Source organism: Labrus mixtus, chromosome 10 (assembly GCF_963584025.1).
Source record: "Labrus mixtus chromosome 10, fLabMix1.1, whole genome shotgun sequence".
In the NCBI taxonomy this organism is placed as follows: domain Eukaryota; kingdom Metazoa; phylum Chordata; class Actinopteri; order Labriformes; family Labridae; genus Labrus; species Labrus mixtus.
Window position 1 is genome coordinate 18337183 of NC_083621.1, and position 19313 is coordinate 18356495.

At 41.7% G+C, this 19313-nt stretch overlaps 1 protein-coding gene and 1 long non-coding RNA gene across 3 annotated transcripts in view; one reads left to right on the forward strand and one right to left on the reverse strand.

Annotated features, from left to right (window-relative positions):
• Positions 1–19313, forward strand: part of pcdh1b (protocadherin 1b) — a 202059-nt gene that overhangs the window by 13382 nt on the left and 169364 nt on the right. For both annotated transcript variants that reach the window (XM_061048586.1, XM_061048587.1), the window contains exons 2-3: positions 3266–4088; positions 8478–10655. In XM_061048586.1, the coding sequence (XP_060904569.1) occupies positions 3279–4088; positions 8478–10655 (2988 nt within the window). In that variant the 5' untranslated portion in view covers positions 3266–3278. The remainder of the gene's footprint in view (positions 1–3265; positions 4089–8477; positions 10656–19313) is intronic.
• Positions 15089–15593, reverse strand: LOC132982230 (uncharacterized). The gene is made up of 3 exons (XR_009674692.1): positions 15456–15593; positions 15288–15348; positions 15089–15199 (listed from the first exon to the last, which is right to left on the reverse strand). It is a non-coding gene; the product is annotated as an uncharacterized LOC132982230 (long non-coding RNA).

The following is a 19313-nucleotide window of genomic DNA, read 5'->3' on the forward strand; positions in this document are numbered from 1 at the left end:
CTATTAACCATCGACACACGTTCAGAGAACAAGCAACAAAGACCCACAGCGTTCCTCTAGGTATCTCCTGAACACAGCATGGGCTCCAACCAGCGTCAAACTGGCATGAGTCAGGGAAAAACTTGTTTTGCCAGCATAACTTCAATAAGGGAAGAAATAAAACCTGCAGACATTTTCATCATTGTAGTGATAAAACCGTGTTTGTTGACATATTTCACACCGATCTCGCTTAGATGTATTTGTAATATATCCATTAATAATCATAAGTATGTTTGATTAAAAACACAGAAGTGACTCTGGTTCTGTTCGCTCATTGTGTTTTGCCTCTGAGTAAAGCAAAAACAAGTCGTTTGCTTGCTTTTCTAACTCTTCCTGTGCAGTTTTTTGCTGAGCTGAACAGCCAATCACATGGATTTTTCACACCGATGGACTCAACTGACAATGCAAAACGCTCAATCGGGATAATAGGCATAAAAGCAGGTAGTGTCTCATCAGCCTGACATTAAAGAGGAGGTGCTGCGATATGCTTAGTGCATTCTTTTGTGTTAGAATAACTGTAATTACAGGTTTTTATTCTGGTTTTGAAAAAGCAAAATGAAACGTCTTGTAGAGTTCAGACTTTAATTGATTTTCTGACACTCAAAAGGATTTTGAAGGTCTGCTGTCTCCTCTCTGTCGGGGACTTTACAAACTCGGAAACCACAAACTTTTTCTCCCACAAACACACGGATAAACACACATACACAGGTCAGCACGACACAGTGGAATCTGTGCGTCAGTCAGTGTTGCACATGGAAGAGGAGAGCATCTAGACTTCCTGCTTCCTGCTCTGCATGCTGGTCTGTGTTAAAGAGTGTGAGTGTGTGTGTGTGTGTGTGTGTGTGTGTGTGTGTGTGTGTGTTCCTCTACAAATCAAGGACATGAGGAGAAAAAAAAAAAGGCTCTTCAGATTAACCTCTGCGGCCCGCAGCCGAGAAACTCCTACAGCACCAAAACACAGTGTGTGTCTGCGATGAATTACTGCCAAGAGATAAGAAATAAAACAAAGTGTAGAGAAGAAAGAGAAGAAAACAAGAAGTGGTTGCAGGGACAGATGAGAGGAAGAAAGGCTTTCTAAGTGTAAGAGTCTGGCTCAAATATAAACATTATAAAAACCAGACAGACAGGAGGTGAAGTCGGAGTTTGAGAGTGAAACGGCCTTGATCACAGTATGAGCACAGTGCTTGAATGCAGTCGGTTATTGTGTCCAAGACAGATAATAAAGAGCTAGCTTATATTCATTCAATTTGTTGTTCTAAAGTTCCTACAAAGGCTGAAATCTGAGTTCACGATCCTGGTAAGCGGCCTACAGTACTGGAAGACAACAAAGATGCCTTAAAGCTTTCAAAAAAGATCCGATTTATTTTTATAATCAAGGGTGTAAATGTTGAGAAATACAAGAAGACCTTTAACATTTGAATAAAGCTCTTATTTGGAAACTGAAGAAGCCAGTTTTTTTCCGAGGCGGTTGAATATCCTTGGACATCCCAATTTATTTCTTTAAGTTCCATGAAACCAACGATGTGACATTTACACCCGCCTCAGGTGTTTGAACTTATTTCTTGCTCTCTCTTCTCTCTTTCTTGGCAAAGCTATTTCTGTCTTTCTTTCATGCATATTAAAGAGTGTAACACAAGGAATTTCTTCTCGCAGAGATTGTTTGTAAAACGCATGGCTATAGTCACTCTTTTTTTTTTCCCAGAGTTTGCCAGTGCCTACGTTTGAATCTGTGTTTGATGTCATGTCATCTCTCTGAGGATTTTAAATGTTAGAATTTGATCTAAATAAAAGAGTAGTTGTTTTGTGTTTTTGGTACCAAGAGATACAACTCTTAAAAGTACAATAAAAGTTTAAAATATATCAAAATGCCCCTCCATGCAGGTTCCGGCCTTCATGCCTTGTACCAATGTTTTACATCCTTACATCAGCAACAAATCTCCAAAATGATGGCGGAAACACACTTGAGCCTGAGCTTTCTTTTGCAAAAAAGAATAAACGCTCTAGCTGTTTTGTTTTTTATTTTACGTGTTTTACAAAGTTGAATTTTTTCAATGATACCAACTCTCCTGTTTCTCTGCGACAGGCTGCTCGTCATCCCCACCTTGGTGTTTCAGTTTGGATCAGGTGTTAACACTCTGTGGTGTCCTTCTGTGTCGTATGAATTCCCCCGTGTATAACCTAATACAGCCACACAGGCATTAGTCAGATGAGTCAGTCATGGCCTGATTTACTCACAAAGTCGCCTTGGGGGCAAAAAAAAAAAAAGAAGCTGTTGGGTCACAACTGACCTCCTGTTACTCAGCTCTCTCTGCCTATGGATTTCAACACAGCTTAGAAATACACATAGAAGGGCTGCATGATCACAGGAACGGGTCACTCTGTGCTTTGACCTTTATCTAAAAATACAAATAAAGCTCATTCTTGAATATGATGCTTGCAAATGATGTATTGTCTACGTGTTTTTATAATCAGGGTTGGACATCGGGTGTCTGAATATGTAGATTTCCCTGCAGTCCATAGTCAGATATAGATTTTGACCATAGAGGACTATAGTGATAAATTGTAAATCACAAGGACAATCTGATCTTTGTTATACCTGGTTGCACATTTGGCACTAATGATGAAACATAGTTTAAATCAATGAAACACAACTGTTGTTTGTGTTTCTGTTAAAAATGTAGTACTTTTTCAGTTTTGGGACAACTCAGACTAACCTGCATTAAATTCTGCTGTTTTATAGGAAACAGTCTCCTCTTTACTCCTAACTCCGGTTGAAATACATCTTTCTCTCTGTTCTAATCAGCTTAAAAAGGTTTATAAAGTCTTAAGTCAAAGTTGCTGAGACAAGCAGTCGCCCCGTTCCTCCGCTGCCTCGCGTCAGTATTCTTTTGGTCGCCTGTCGCCTGCAGCGTTAGGTTTGTCTTTCTGTCAGAGCGTTGGACTGGCAGTGGGAAGAAGTCATCATTCTGTGCTGCTCGGCTGCTCTCTGCTAACTGCAGCCGGCGGTGCTACCGGGCCTGCAGCCTCTTCACCCCCAGGTCTCACAAATAACAGTTCCAGACGTGTTTAGTGGCCCAAGGAGGCAAATTCAACCATCTATTGCTGAAAGCTGTGACATAAATCTGAGGAAGAAGAAGCTCAGTGGAGTCTAAGTCAGCCTCCTGTCTGTTTGTTGTACACAGTTTAAGTGACATCAGTTAATCTGTTTTCTCTTATTTTATTCCAGAGTTGGCGGAGACATGGCGGTGCTGAGGTGGAAGGTCCTGCTGTTCCTGGCGATCACCTTCATTGTTTCTTGCGTCGGTGCGCCCACTGACATCCTGTATCGGGTTCCTGAGGAGCAGCCTCCCAACACACTGATCGGGAGCCTGGCGGCAGACCAAGGCCTGCCCGACACCGGCCACCTCTACAAGCTGGAGGTGGGCTCGCCGCACCTGAGAGTGGACGGAAAGACCGGTGACATCTACACCACAGAGGTCTCCATCGACCGCGAGACGCTAAAGGACTGCCGAAACTTGTTTGAAGGCGACAAATGCTTCCTGGAGTTTGAGGTGTCGATCACAGATATGGTAAAAGGTCTCGGTTCAGGGCCGCGGCTGATTGAGGGACGCATCGAGGTGATGGACATCAACGACAACACGCCACAATTTGCCTCCCCCATCCTCACCCTTTCCATCCCTGAGAACACGCACATCGGCGCCCTCTTCTCCATTCCCATGGCCTCTGACAGGGACTCTGGCTCCAATGGCGTGGCAGAGTACTCGCTGAGCACCGGGTCGGACGCAGACCAGCTCTTCAGCCTGCAGGTCGCCGTGGACTCAGACGAGAAGCTGCCTCAGTTGGTTGTCATGGGGAACTTGGACCGAGAGAAGAAGGACTCGTATGACCTGAACATCCGGGTGGTTGACGGAGGGAGGCCGGCGAGGGCGAGCAGCGCACTGTTGCGGGTCACCGTGACTGACCAGAATGACAACGCACCGAAGTTTGAGAGGAGTCACTACGAGGCTGAACTGCCGGAGAACAGCCCGCTAGGACACTCTGTGCTTCAGGTCAGTACATACATCAACCGTACATTTTAATTTCATGAGCATGAAGGAATATGATGTAGACTGTAGGGGTCTCCATAATCCATGCCAGTCCATCATACATTTAACCATATTGTTCATACATATTTCCCTTTTTGTAGTCCAGAGGAGGACCGTTTTAAATCCTATATCTACATAGAAAAAGTTGTGACCCTGACCTTTAAACATACCAGACTCCATTCATAAAAGCAGCGATTTTACCTTGCAGAACGAACCGTGATCAGTTTGCTTTTTCCATCCTTGAATTTGGTTTTTAAAGTTTATTTGTATTCAACATCATATTTTTGCAACAGAATAGCTCAAGAAAATAGCACATAAAGTTGGTGCTAGACCAGCAACCTCTGTGTCCTCAGAGGTGAAAGTATCATTTTTATCAATGGAGTCTGGTGACTTTAAAGTAAACGGTTGAATGACTACTTGTGGTTTAGAAAGAGTGTCTCGCTCACCACAAGAGGTTTTTTTTCTCTCTAAAAAGGATCATTTCTGTAATGTTGCCAGATACTTAACAGCCAATAGTGATCTGAATCTGATAGTTATTGAAGAAATAACTTTAAACACATTACTTTGATCAGGATGATTACATCTCAGCCAGCTCATGGCATTTTGTAGCTTTTGGCTGAAGCAATTCATTAGAAATGATTCCAAAACCTTTTGTACTTGTTAGTTTTTTAGACCTCCAATAAATCAAACAGCACCCAGGATTAAAATAGCACAATTCCTTTTTCATATTCTCTCTAGAAGAGGCCAAATGTGATGATGTTTATCTTCACTTAAAGTGTGAAAAAAGAAAACGGCAGTGGCTGCTCGGAAGGAAGGAAATCCCGCTAAAATATGCTGCCTTTGATTTTTGAAAATGTACACATGGAATGGTGAACATATTAAAAACTCAGCATAATGATTCTTAAAAGAGTGAGTCAAAAGACTGGGATGAACATGTCTGTGCCGCCATTGGACAATTTAAGCAGGTCAGGGTCCTGAAGTCAAGCACTGTCCCGCTGCCTCTAAAGCATCACTTCTCAAACGCATGTAAAGTGAAATGAATTCAGCGTCTCTCTGAAACGCAATGAGCCACATCCAGAGCAATAATACCAATAAGCCCCGTGGATAATCTCATGACTGACTCAGATTAAGTCATGCACGGCTCACTGGAAGGCTGGCTGGTCGCGTCGCACTCAGGGAGAGGAAGAGGTGGATGATACAGTGAGGTGAGTTTTTGGCAGGGTGTTCGACCCAGCTAAACAAAAGCTTCCAGCCCGGCGACATCACATAGTTAATATGTGACTACACGCAGGGATCCCACGCCCCTGCTTCACCTCCACCGCACCATCTGTCTGTATGGATAATTGAGCAGCATATTATGTGCAGTCACTGTGCCACGTTGTCCTGCAGCTCACAGTGTTATCACTAACCCGGGCCAAAGGTTTGTCTGCAGTGTTTGGTGGACAAGACAATTCAGATACATGCAGAATAAAAGTTATCCTGATTAAAACTTTCTAAATTATTTCACTCTGAAATATTCTGTGTTTTCCAATGTCTTCCATAGAAATTATTTCATCAGTGGAAAAACTGTCAATTTCCTCAATTACTCTTCAAAGGATTTGAGAGAATCTCAATCCGTAAAGGGAAACTAAACAATCTCCGTATTAATCAGTCAAAGAATTCTTAAGATAATAAGGCAATGGAAGCTGAAAAACCAAATTTTGGCCAGATTGTTGGCATCCTACATTTATTCTGAAAGCTACTGAAGTCTGAGCAATATTTGCACTGGAAAAATATTCCACTTATAGTGACGAATGGACAAAAAAAGTTGAAAAGGTAACACTCAAACACAGGAGGGGACGGATTAATCCGTATTTAAATGTACTCTCTGACCTGTTTTGCTCGAGAAAAGAGTCAAATGTATGTGTAATATTTGCTCTGATTTGATAGACTTTTGTCAGTTAAATATTGCTAAATGTGAACTCAAATGTAAAACGTGAAACTTGGCAGTCTGATGCCCTGATTTCCCCTTCAAATTAAATGCACAAAGTGATTTTTAAGTGAAAGAAATGAACCACAGCCTTGGTTAAATCAGATGTTTTGTTTTCAAGACAATATTTCTCTTTTGAAGCTGTGTAAAAGTATTTGTTAAAAGTTAAGTTAAAAAAAATGTTGTTGCTGTGAAATCTCAGTTCCCAAATCCAGTTTCATCAAATTATCTGAGCTGCTGATCTGGAAGAGAAAACTGAACTGAGTGAGGTTTGTAACACTGAATGAGAGCTCATTATAGCAGCAGAACAGCTGTAGAGAGTTAAAAGGCTTGACTGGGACTTAACATTAACAACAAAGTGTGAAGAAATGACCCATGAGACTCTGACTGTTTTATTATGTGATTGAAATAACCTGTCACATTGTTCTAAGATCTCTTCTAATCTATAGAAATCCTTTGTAGTATTGACATGGTCGTTTTCCCTAATGACTGGACGCCAGATTTTCATAAAAGTCACAAAAACATTGAATAAAAAAACAAAATCCGTCTTCATAATAAGTAGTGCAGACAACTTGGAATAAAACAAGGCTTTCAGTCTTCTGGATGAAATAACTATGAAATTATTCAACCATTGGTTCCAAATCTAGATCATCATCAGCACCATACCACACTTCTCTTTCTTTTTTTTCAACAGGAGACATTTCTGACAAGCAATTTAAAAACTACTCAAAATAGCCTGCCCCATCGACCAACACCGCTATAATGTATTTAAGTGAATAATACGATTGGATAAAAAATATCATGGATGAGCAATCGGCAGTAAAATAAATCAATAAATTGATGGTTTAATTTAATAAACGTTCTGCAGAAAGTTTTGTGTAATAAAACATGCAGAGAATCTGGCGGCTTTTTTGATGAAACCAGTCTGCCTGGCTGGTTAATTGTTAACTTGTAGATAAGCAGTGTTTATATTTGCTGCTCGCCCCGACACAGCGGCCTTGGAGAGAAGCCAGCACAGCTCCGACCCTCATCACAGCGGCACTTTGCTCCAGCAGCCCAACTGTTCAATACACAATTCTCAGAAGCTGTCAATAATTCACCTCTGTTTGGTGATGTCTGCTGCTTAAAGCCGCTCTGGAGGAAAGGAAATCAATGGGCGGGAGGAATTACAATTTCACTTTCATGCTTTCTTTAACCTTAACCTCTCCGACTTGGATCGGTGACTTCCAGGTTCCACCCCTCGAGGTGTGCCAGTGTGTTGGTCTGTCACAGTCCTGAGCAGATAGGAAACTTTTTTACAGTACATATTTTGAATTTATTATGTGCCAGTGTGAGCTAGAGACTCTGTTGGCTGTGCTCCTCTTTTAAACCATTTTTACGTCCTAAAATGTTAGATTATATTTTGATTTGAAACTTTTTTTCCAATTGTACATGTTAAATGTTTTTCTTGTTTGATCAACTATTGGCTGTAGCCCATAATTCACCCTGCAGACTAAAGAGTGGCATCAATGATCTCATCTGTACATACCAAAATGTCAAACTGTTCCTTAAAAACAACCAGCATCTCTGCTTGAATTTGTTTGTTTGAATAGGCTTTATCAATCTTTACCCTATTCACTAGGAGATTTATTTTTCTTGTAGCTTTTAGGTCTTACATTTTAGAGGATTATTATGCAGGCTTGGCTCAGATTTGGTTCTGCTTTAAAGGGAATAATGGCCTTAAAATTTAAAAGCCCTAATTACATTAATGTAAGTCCCAGGTGAAGCCTGTGGAAAATGCTTTATCAGCACTACCTTGGACATGTAGATCAGCTGTTCATCAACTAAATTTTATTCTACAGTGACCTACATTCCTAAACAGCAGCCATGGCGTTGAATTAATACAATTTCAAAGTATTAGATGTGTCGATAGCAATGTGTCCGAACAAGAACTTTATAAGTGATTTTCTGCTGACTAGGATTGTACCTCCTAATTGTCTAATTACTTCCATTTAGTTTTGGTTTAGGCATACAAAGCCCGATTGTGGTCAATGGTCTCTCCTCTCTAGTCTTCTAATGGGCCCTGAGGAACAGGGGCTATTGTTATAATGAGAGAAACATTAACATTCACTCATCTATCCATTAGATACCAATGACCCGTTACATGGCAGTCAGATGTTGTTGTGTGGGCGTTTGCACTCAGCTTTGATCGTCTGTTTTGTTTTACACACAGCATAACATCCCCCCCCATCATCTCTCACTCATTTAGGCTTTTTTTCTCAGTGCATCAGCTAAGGACCTAAAATATCACAATGGGTAATTGAAGCATTGTGCAGGGGGAATGCAGGGTTCTTGTCAGGCAGTGTATGATTGTGAAAGTTAAACTTATTTTTTTGTCCTCACAGGTCAGAGCAAATGATGCAGACACTGGAACTAACGGAGAGATAGACTACAGCCTCCATCAGGCCTCAGAGACCGTCCAGAGGCTTCTACGCATTGACCGCTCAACCGGCATCATCTATGTCAAGGGTCTAGTGGATCGCGAGGAGGAGAACTTCCTCAAGTTCTTTGTGGTTGCCAAAGATCGTGGGCCAAACTCAAAGACCTCAAAAGTCCTGGTGACCATTGTTGTGAGGGACCAGAATGACAACGCACCAGCCATCGAAATCCGTGGAATTGGCTTGGTAACACATCAGGATGGCGTGGCCAACATCTCTGAGGACATGCCCATAGGCACTCCTGTGGCGTTGGTCCAGGTTTCTGATCGTGATGAGGGTGAAAATGCGGTGGTGACATGTGTGGTTGCTGGTGATGTCCCATTTCAGCTCCGGCCTGCAAGCGAGTCAGCTAATGATCGCAAGAGGAAATACTTCCTGCAGACAACTACCCTGCTGGATTATGAGCGTATTAAGGATTACAGGATTGAGATTGTTGCTGTGGATTCTGGGAACCCAGCCCTGTCCAGCACGAACTCCCTTAAAGTCCAGGTCACAGATATGAACGATAATTCACCAAGCTTTTCCCCTGCGCTGCTTGAGGTGGACTTTTTTGAGGGCAACCAGCCTGGCGACAAGGTCCTGGATGTCATTGCTACAGATGCAGACAGTGGCACAAATGCAGAGCTAGTGTATAACATCATTGAGCACTCGGCCAACTTTGAAATTGATACCCACAGTGGAGCAGTGCGTGTGAAGAACCTGCTAGATAGGGAAGAGACGGAGCGGTATGAGTTTCGCGTGGCGGCAGCAGACAAGGGCGTCCCAAGCAAAACTGGCACTGCTACAATTGTGATAAATGTTCTGGACCGCAATGACAATGACCCCAAGTTTATGCTTAGTGGCTACAGCTTCTCTGTAATTGAAAACATGGCGCCTCTCAATCCTGTTGGGGTAGTGACTGTCACTGATGAAGATAAGGGGGAGAATGCCCGAGTGAATCTGTTTGTGGAACCAGACAATGGCAAGTTTGTTATCCAGAATGGCACAGGAACGATCCTGTCCCACATATCCTTTGACCGTGAAAAGGAAAGCACTTACACCTTCCGCCTGAGGGCTGTTGATTCTGGTGACCCACCTCGGTCCTCATATGTGGGTGTGACCATCAATGTCCTTGACGAGAACGACAATGCCCCCTATGTCACCAAACCAGCAAACTCCTCTTACACATACATGTCACCTATCACCCCAACGGAGACTCGTGTGGAGGTGGTGGAGGCTGAGGACATTGACTCTGGACTAAATGCTGAGCTGGTCTACACCATCACAGGTGGCAACCCATATGGGCTGTTCCATATCTCACCGAGCAGTGGGGAAATAACTCTGGCACAGGAGTTCACTGGGAAACACAACGGCCTGCACCGCCTTGTGGTGAGAGTCAGCGATAAAGGCAAACCTCCCCGTCACACCACGGCCCTGGTCCATGTTTTTGTCAATGACACCAAGTCCAATGTCTCCCTCATTGAGGCACTGGTCGGACACAGCCTCTACACTCCTTTGGACAGGGACATTGCTGGAGACCCAAACTATGCCCTTGCTCAGCGCAGCAACATCCTGTACGGCAGCCTTGCGGGTATTGCTGGTGTGATTATGGTCATTGTTGCTGTGGTTGTCATTAGACATCGTCTTCAGAAGGACACCAAGAGCGGCTACCAGGCTGGCAAAAAGGAAAGTAAGGACCTGTATGCTCCAAAGCAAGGCCCCAAAAATGGTAAAGGGAAAAAGAGCAAAAAGGGGAAAGCTCCCAAACCGGCTAAGCCACTAGAGGAGGACGAGGAGGCCAGCTTACAGAAAGGCCTCAAGTTCAACCTCATCAATGACACTGTCAACGACAGTCCCAGAATCCACCTTCCCCTTAACTACCCACCAGGAAGCCCTGACTTGGGCCGTCACTACCGCTCTAACTCCCCCCTCCCCTCCATTCAACTACAGCCTCAGTCACCCTCTGCCTCCAAGAAGCACCAGGCTGTTCAGGACCTTCCCGCCACCAACACCTTTGTGGGAACGGGCGACAACAACTCAACAGGCTCCGACCAATATTCGGATTACAGCTACAAGGCCAACCCTCCAAAATACAGCAGCAAACAGGTAGGAGAGTACGCAAACACGCCAATGTACCACAGGGACATTTATTGGACCAACCAGGTGTGGTAGTCGAGCTGGGACTTATTTGACAAAGCCGATATCCTTCCACCAAAGCTGCACTGATTCCCCCCTCTCACAGCACCCACTTCCTAACGGCAGTTTAATTCTTGCTTTGGTTCTATTGTGTTCAACCATTTTTGTTCTGTTCTGTTCAGTTTTTAATTTTATTTTCACCTTGACATGGACACCACAACATCCACACCATGAAGGATTTCATATGGGATAGACCAAATATGGGTTAACCAATATTTATCTGGTGATAACAGCCCAGAATGAACTCTGTTGATGAGAAAAAACTGAAGGGTTGTTTAAAACACTGTTTGTTGGTTTCAATTTCTCCACAATTGCATGTTAAAATGTTCACCTGTTATTTAATCAAGAACTTCTAAAAGTTTGGAAACGTTTCTATAAAAAAGGAAACAATGATTTGAAATCTGAACAATCCCATATGGGTCTATCCTTAACATGTTTTTCATTTTGTTATGTGTGTTTAGTTTTCACAGTAGGTTAAATGAAGGAGGTTATGAGTTTATTTTTTTTTTTGTTCACAAGTGTTTTGAATCTGAAGTTATTTGTGCAGCCATTGATGGAAGGGTTCACACTGACATCCTCATTAAGGCTGAATGTGTTTTTCTTTTCCTTTTTTTTTTTTACTTGTCTGGAGAGCTGACTCAAGTGTTTAGAGCTGCTTTTTATGGCCGGATCAGCTTGTTGAAGTGTGACAAAGAGCAACTGTGAATTCCTGAGTTAGTTTGGTACCCACATTTTTATTGTTCCTTGGCTTTTCTTTGGCCAGGAACTAGACTAGGGCTGAGGAGCCACTTTAGAGTGTTTCCATCCAGTTCAGACCAATTTAAGGTAATTTCAGCTCGGTCAGGGGCCAAGACGTGAAGAAAGGAAGAATGAAAGGGAGTAAGAAGGAGAAAGGAGGGTGTGGGGGTTGAAAAAGCTACTACACTATGAAGGAAAAGGTACACTAAGACAAAATACAACCATTTTGTAACCTCTGCACCTCCTGTCAGGTCGGCTGAAATACGTCTTTTAATTTTGCCGTGTTCCCAATCACTGGGGTTTAAAAGTCAATTGTTTGCACAGATTAATGGCAGGTAATTTTCCAGGCTCCCGCTTTCGCCTTCTTTTACCCAGAGTGCCTTGCTCTTTTCTATTTAATGTACAAAAAGGGGGTTGTTGGGGAGGGTTGGGGATCATTAACTGCGTGATGGTGACGAGCTTATACGCCACGTCGTCATGTTTTGTGGCTGTGAAATTTGAAAAATGTCACGTGCACTGTGAAAAACCATGAGACAATCGCTTTGTTATGTTCAGACTTGTACATATATGTGAATGACATACATGATATTTTTGTTTTGTATTTTTTCATCAGTTGCAACATTACTGTGTTGTCCTGTGAGTGTGTGTGTGTGCTTAACAAGGGCATATCTTTATTTCCCTGCTTCTTAAAAGACTTACCAAAGACTCACACACACACCTGCATATTCACTGTCATCACCATCATAAATATGTCGCTTAAGTTGTGTTTGTAACATTCCTGCCGGTGTTAGCATATTGCTAGGGCTCCTGCTGGGTTAATATTTAGCCTGTTAACACCCCTAGGCATGACACTTCACAGGCGTCCAGACGGATTTACAGACACACGACGTCACGTCTGCTCCATCACACACCTGCTCAATCATGTACTCTTCTTCTTCTGCTCTGGGGAAATGTGTACATTGTTATTTTTTGTTTTGTTTTTTACAGCTTAAAACAAGATTTTTATTTCAATAAACATGTTGCATAAATGTTAAAGTGGCCCTCTCTTTGCATTCACTGGCTGGGGGTTATAAACAGGGTACTGGGAGCGTTGGGAAAGGTGCAGCTGTGAGAGAGGTAGAAGTATCTCATTTTTCATTTCCATCCTTCACACATGGAGAAGAATGTACGAGGTGCAATCACAGGATAACTTAACTGGCAGTAAGTAAGAAGTATGCAAAACAATGAAGTGAAAACAAATCGTTTTTCGTAGCTTCTCAAAGATATTTTGTACTATGTAAGGTGCTGCACACTTGAAAGTCTGTCAAGGTAAAAATGTTTTACTGTTAACTCCAAAGAAAAGGCTTCAAAGTTAGTGCAAAGAAAAAAAAAGTAGTAGGCGGAAATTGAAAAGGAAAATGGAGAATAAAAGATGTAATGTAAAAACATAAACGTGAAATATTATAAAGATGAGTGAAAATAAGAGGTGTAACATATGACGTTAATATATTAACTTAGGTTCGGGAGCAGGACTACGCCCAAATGTAAATTTCCCCATTGTGGGATAAATAAATAAAGGATTATCTTATCTTATCTTATCTTATCTTAAACCACACGTTCAATTACCTGACAAGCCTACTTATACTGAGCCATACCACTCCACCCTGTTTGTCTCATTTCTTCGACCCACCCTCCCTTCTCTTCCTGTCATCCATTCACACTCCCTCCTCTCATCCATCCACCCCCTTTCCTCATCCCTTCATCTCGTTCGTCTGATTCTAGGCACAGCCTGGGCCGTGATCAGCTAGGGCAGAATTACGCTTGAGACAGGACCCCTCCCATGCTGTGTCTCCCTCTGCCCTGCATTTTCAGTCCATCCTTCCAGACCGGCCAACTAACAACATCCTCTTCCATCATAATCATTACCTTAACTTACATTAATTTGTTTCAACATTCATATGATCTTGACGCATATGGTTGTTGCATGGTCCTTGCTAGTGAAATTTTAATGAAGTACAAATACCATATCGTCTTTAAACGTCTTTAAACTTACTATTCAGGTACAACTTCTACATCTAAACTCTATCTTGAGTAAAAGTAGTATTAGCACGAGTTACAATATAATTCAAATTTAAAAGTAAAAGTACTCCCTACGCAGCCAAACTGGACTGCATTAAAATATTAGAATATTGATATCGATGCTTACTTAATTTATTCAATACTGTTTCATTGTTGCATTTTACTTTGTTTGCTTCTTGGAGTTTGTGAAATCTTGCTCTGCAAGGTAACTCCAGGTTTCTGATAACTGTAGTTGAGGATAAACTTGAATATTTTCCAAAAATTGCGTAAAATTACCATCATACTAAGAATTCCTCTGAATGATTTACTTGTGCCGAAAGTCTTACTTGTACATGAAAAAAAATGTTGTTAAAACTTAGTTTAGCTGTTCTCCAGTCAATCAAACATTGTCATTAAATTTAAGTGAAAGTGGTCCTCAAAAAAGATTTGAAGAAGTCTTAAAATTAACTCAGAGAATCTTTGATGTACCCGGACAAAGACACTCACACACACTAGACGATGAAACAGCAGACAAGAGATCAAAACAACGCAGAGCAGGTGCCGAAACCTGCAGGGGTTAAAGGTCAAATATCACTCAGACACAGTTATTAGCGACAAAGAGTGAAGAGGTCAGAGGTTAATGAAGTCAAACCAAACCCTCCCCACCTCATCCCCACTTCTCTTCCTCCCCCCTCCTCCTCATCAGGACTCTACATTAACAGTCCTAAGTCATCCTTCCTGCTTTTATGCTGACCAACTCGGCTGTCTCTATGGTAACACAACGACCTGAGTGTGCGTGTATGCGCTGACTCATAGTACTGACCCCCCCCTCCTCCCCCATCTCCAGCCCTGCTCCCTCCATCCAGTCCAGCACAATCCCTCCTTCTATGGAAAACTCTGTCGTTTGAATGGAGAGAGATGAAGAAAGCGAGTGTGTGTGTGTGTGTGCGAATGTTGCCTGTCACTCACTTTATATAATCCGCGAGCAGAGTGTTTGTTCCTCTCTCCCACATACCGACTATGATTTCATGGATTGCAACAGTCAGAGTTACATATTTACATGTAAATAAAAAGAGAAATGTCAGATTTTAAGTAGCATTTTTAACATTTTAATCCTTTGAAGAGTATTTAAATTCAGATCTTTGAACATTAGCTTGCATCGACAGGGATATCAAATTGCACCAGAGGGGTTTCCCAGAGAAAGCTGCAGAAAATTGGAGAGGGAAAGATAAAAAACTGTAAATACCAACAACAGGGTGTGAAAAATTCCTTCTGTCTCGACACTACTTTGTCGTAGGTCAGCGTATCACTACGCCTGCAGCCTCGCTCTCGTATCACGGCTCCTCTCAGCTGTCTGAAGGAGAACAGGAGGCTGCAGCCTGTTCTCACAACCAACCACTTCGTCCAAATCTGCATTTTTCCCCTCTGTTGTTTTTCTTCAGTTTAATTCATAATCTGTTGCCAAAAAAAAAGAACAAGCTCAAGTGTTTCGCTCAACAACGCAACAAAAACAACGGAACAGAAGGATAAATATTTAAAGGGTTGACGTCAGTTCAGCCAGGGATGAGTAAGTTGGGTTGTCGGCCGCTCCATCACTTTGACATCTCAACAATAATTGGAAGGATTGGCCTGAAATGTTGTGCAACTTTTACATTTTTCAGGGAGGACGAACTCAATAGCTTCGTTGATTCTCTGCTACATCCTCTTCAAGTCAAAATTCCAGTGCTCTCTGAAACCATGGTCGTGTTGATGGATTAGGAGAAGCACTTCACATGTACGATTTCTGTAGCTTCATTAGATCTGTGTTGGATTTAGACTAATTAATCATCTAGTAAGCATGGCATTGCAAAGTACAGATCACCTTAGGCCACATTTAAATTAAGAAACAGTACAACAAAACAATGGAGCCCGTTCAAATCACTTCAGTTATGCAACATTGATGGTGATGAAGATATTATACTTTAGCTTGAATGTGCATTGCAGGTATGTTGAGTTCAAACATACATTCAGCCTGTTGACTGAATGTGCAATGTTGACAACTATAACTTTGATTGGCTTGCCTTGCACAGGAGCATCCAACAGAAACTAAAGAAGGCATAGACAAAATGCCAGTTTGTAGCTAAAGCCTGTTGGATTTCACCTAAAGCAAAAACCTGAATGGTGTTTGCCAGTCTCAAATTTCTACAACATGTGAAAACATATATTAAAACATAATGCAACACTTTTGTAATCCAAGTTGATACATGTAAAAATTGGAATTAATGCTAAAACTGCAGTTTTTTTGTTTTTGTAAATTGACACTCTCAGTTTGAATTTCTATTTAACGGTCCCAACGATTATTGGTATTATGGTACTTTAGGCTGATTGTGCGTTCATCTTTATAGCACCAGGTGCAACATTTATGTCTTGCTACCACTCTATCTTCCTTTTTTCAGTTGCCATTTTTCTGAAGTACACAAACAAACTTTGAAAACTTCAACACAGAGGAAAATAAACTGGCTGTTATGCTGTATAGCTCCAAAACGATGGCATAGATTCAAAGCAAAATACCCAGCAGAACTGGAGCCTTCAAACTCATGGGTCTCTTTCTCAAACCAGACTTCTTGGATTCTGTTTTTTTTTTTTTTTTTGTTCACCTGTACTTGAAACAACCCACCCACCCACTCGCTGACACTTCCAACAGTGATCCACTCTGAACTGAACGCCTTTGCAATAGTGTAACGGCTACAGCGGCACAAGGTTGAATAAACAGAGAAGGTATTTTTACGCCCCATCAAAAAGCCCTGTAATAAATGTAACAAATAAATATGTGAATCAGCCAAGTGAGTTCAGTCTGTAGGAGTTTTTTCCCACCCTGGATGTCGGGTTCCCAGATCTGACAAGACAAATATTTCTGTTGCACAACATTTTTTTTTTCTAGACTTTCTTTCCTTTTTCTGTGAAATACTTAAAAAAAAAACTTGGACCACCTGAGGCTGCGAACAAATCCTTGAGTAGACAGGAACTGAGAGAGAAAAATCAATCTTTGGTTGAATTGTTCATAACTCATGTTAATACTTCATTCCGAGGGGTCACGAACCAAAGAGACTTGGAACTGCTTCTCTGTAGCTTTAAGAGGATATTTTTCTCTGTGAGGTTTGCGATGAAAGAGGCAAAATACACCTTACACAGACTGTCAGCCTCCCTTCAAAAGATTCGACTTTAATCTATGCCAACTGTATGGATGAAATATTCAGTAAAACCATTAAATAAGGCATTTTCTACCACAAACCCTGATAGTGATCACTTTGCTCTGCTTCAGTTACAGCCCGTGAAATGATCCCCTATTGAAAACAGGTGTCCTTTTAATAGGAAACATGTGTTCCTGCTGGTTGACAGTCCAACCCAACAGACAGAGGGCTTCCTGGTTCTCCAAGGTGTCCGACTAGCTGTCAGAAAAAGAAACTGTAATAGCAACCATTAGCCGGGCAGCTGGAGGCTTTTTCTCCCCAGTAAATTACTGTCATTTCATTTCAGGGGCTAAAAATGTCGTCTTTCATCAGTCAGACACAGCTGAGAGGAAGGTAAGAGGTATATATACCGGCACCTCACTCGGCAGTTACTTCAGCTGGAGAACAGCTATACGACTAGAGACATCACTCAAATGATGACCACCTGTATCTCTCTGTAAACATATTCTCTCCACGCTGATGTTTCTCACCATGGAGATTTATGAAATAACCCTTTAAGTGAGCTGCGAGAACACAAAGGTTCCCTGACCAATGAAGGAAGGACATAATGAGAAGAAAATACATCCATAACTTTAGTGAAAGTACAAAAAACACAACATGAACATATCTTTTTACAAGTAAATTCCACTATTGAAAGTGTGATTGTGCATTAAAACATGCACCACGTGCACCATCAAACCCCCAATTTGTGTCCCGACACACCCAAAAAAACCTGAACCTAAAAGATGAATGAGTCAAAGTAGTTCTCAGTCTCATCTTCACAACTACTTTTTCCCCCAACATATATCATGTGTTCAGAGACCAAGTTCTGATTTTGCTCTGCGAGGACTTGAATCAAAATCGGTTCTGGCTTTCAAAATGTTGGTTAGGTACAAAGTAACTTTACTATTTTAGCTCTATTAGTTACTTGATATCTAAATTTAGTGAATGAATACATGCACAGCCGTCGTAGTGGCTCAACTGAAGTTCAGGGGGAGTGTGTTTTCACAGGTTGGAACAGGTAGAGATGGAGATACATCTCTCAGTATCTCCAGTTTGGAAGGCTGAGTGTGTGTGTGTGTGTGTGTGTGTGTGTGGGGGGGGGTTCCTGGTCACAAAGGCGCCTTTGTGATGCACATACTCACATAAGAGCCACGTTATTTTTCCTAAAACACACACATTCCTGAACACGGACATCACTCAGCAAGACATAATCCTCTCAGCCATCTCTCTCTCTCTCTGCCTGTGTGTGTTTGTGTGTATATGTGTATACTGACAGGCGATGTGTGTGCTGCAGAATACAGCCTCTAAATAAGAACACCTCAATTTGAATTAAACTAATTATTCTGAAAGACGGTTTACCTTCACAGGTTTATGTCAGCTTCTACTCGACAGAGCCCGTTAAAAGCTTTCACGCTCTGTCAAGAGATCGTCCTCTAAACACTCATTCCTGTCAATCATGTGCCCACTGAGCATGCTCCAACCCGTGACTGTCAGGTGTTTCAAGAAAGAAGGCAGGTGCCAGAGGACTCACTTCCACCGCTTAGTAAAAATATAACTTTTTGTGTGTATTTAAGTTCAGCTATGAGCCATTAAAACCTCCATCTTTGTTTCCATTTTGAGCATTTTCTGCTTTGAGTTGTATCGGGAAAATAGTGGCTTTGCAAAGTGATTCATATCATTACTTTGTAGAATCACTATAAATAATCAGACACACTGATTTTTAATGTATGGCCATATCACGATAAATGACCTCCATTAAACATCATGTGCTTTCCCTCTGAAAGAGAATTTGAGAGTTATTGTTTTCTGGTTGCATGATTGCGCCTCTTAAATCACTGTCATTTGAAGCTGTTTGCATTAAACACTCATTTCCCATTTCTGTTATTGACATTGTTTCGAAACTGCCAAACAAATACACACCAGGGGAGATGATGCCGCCAACGTCAGCCTTCCTCCTGGATCACATGAATTTACCCAACAAAATAAGAAGTTGAAAAAAAACGTCAAGATAGGTTTGATGCAAAATAATGTCTGCATATTACGATCCATACTTTTGGTACATGTAATATAGGAAGTCTAAGTTTCTGCTTTCTTGCTTACTTAGCTGTCAAAAAACAAAAAATGTTCTTCCAGTCAAAGGCCAAAAAACAATCCTGAGGCAAGACATGGAGTATAAAGAACGACGTGGAAGTGGAGTAACGAGCAACCGAGTCTGCTTTACGACGCTATAATGAGAATATTTTGCCTTCATATCAGTGCTGTGTGTAGTTTGACAGACCATAAAGAACATAATGCAGCAGTTGAATTACACAGAGATCGTACCAGTCACGTGCATACAGTCTGTGGTCATGCACCGATCTCAGAGAATAAACGTCACCTCCCACTACCAGTCGATCAGAATATATTCTCCTGATAACATCCTGCAGTGTTCTTACATCACGCCAAAGATCTGCGAGGCGCTTACATGAGAAACTCGGATAAGGACTGAGGGAAAAGTTCAGCTGTTTGTGTCCACACGGCAGTTTTTCAGGAGTTTAATGCAAGTGTGAAAGCACTTTTCAGGTAGGGATTGTCATGGACT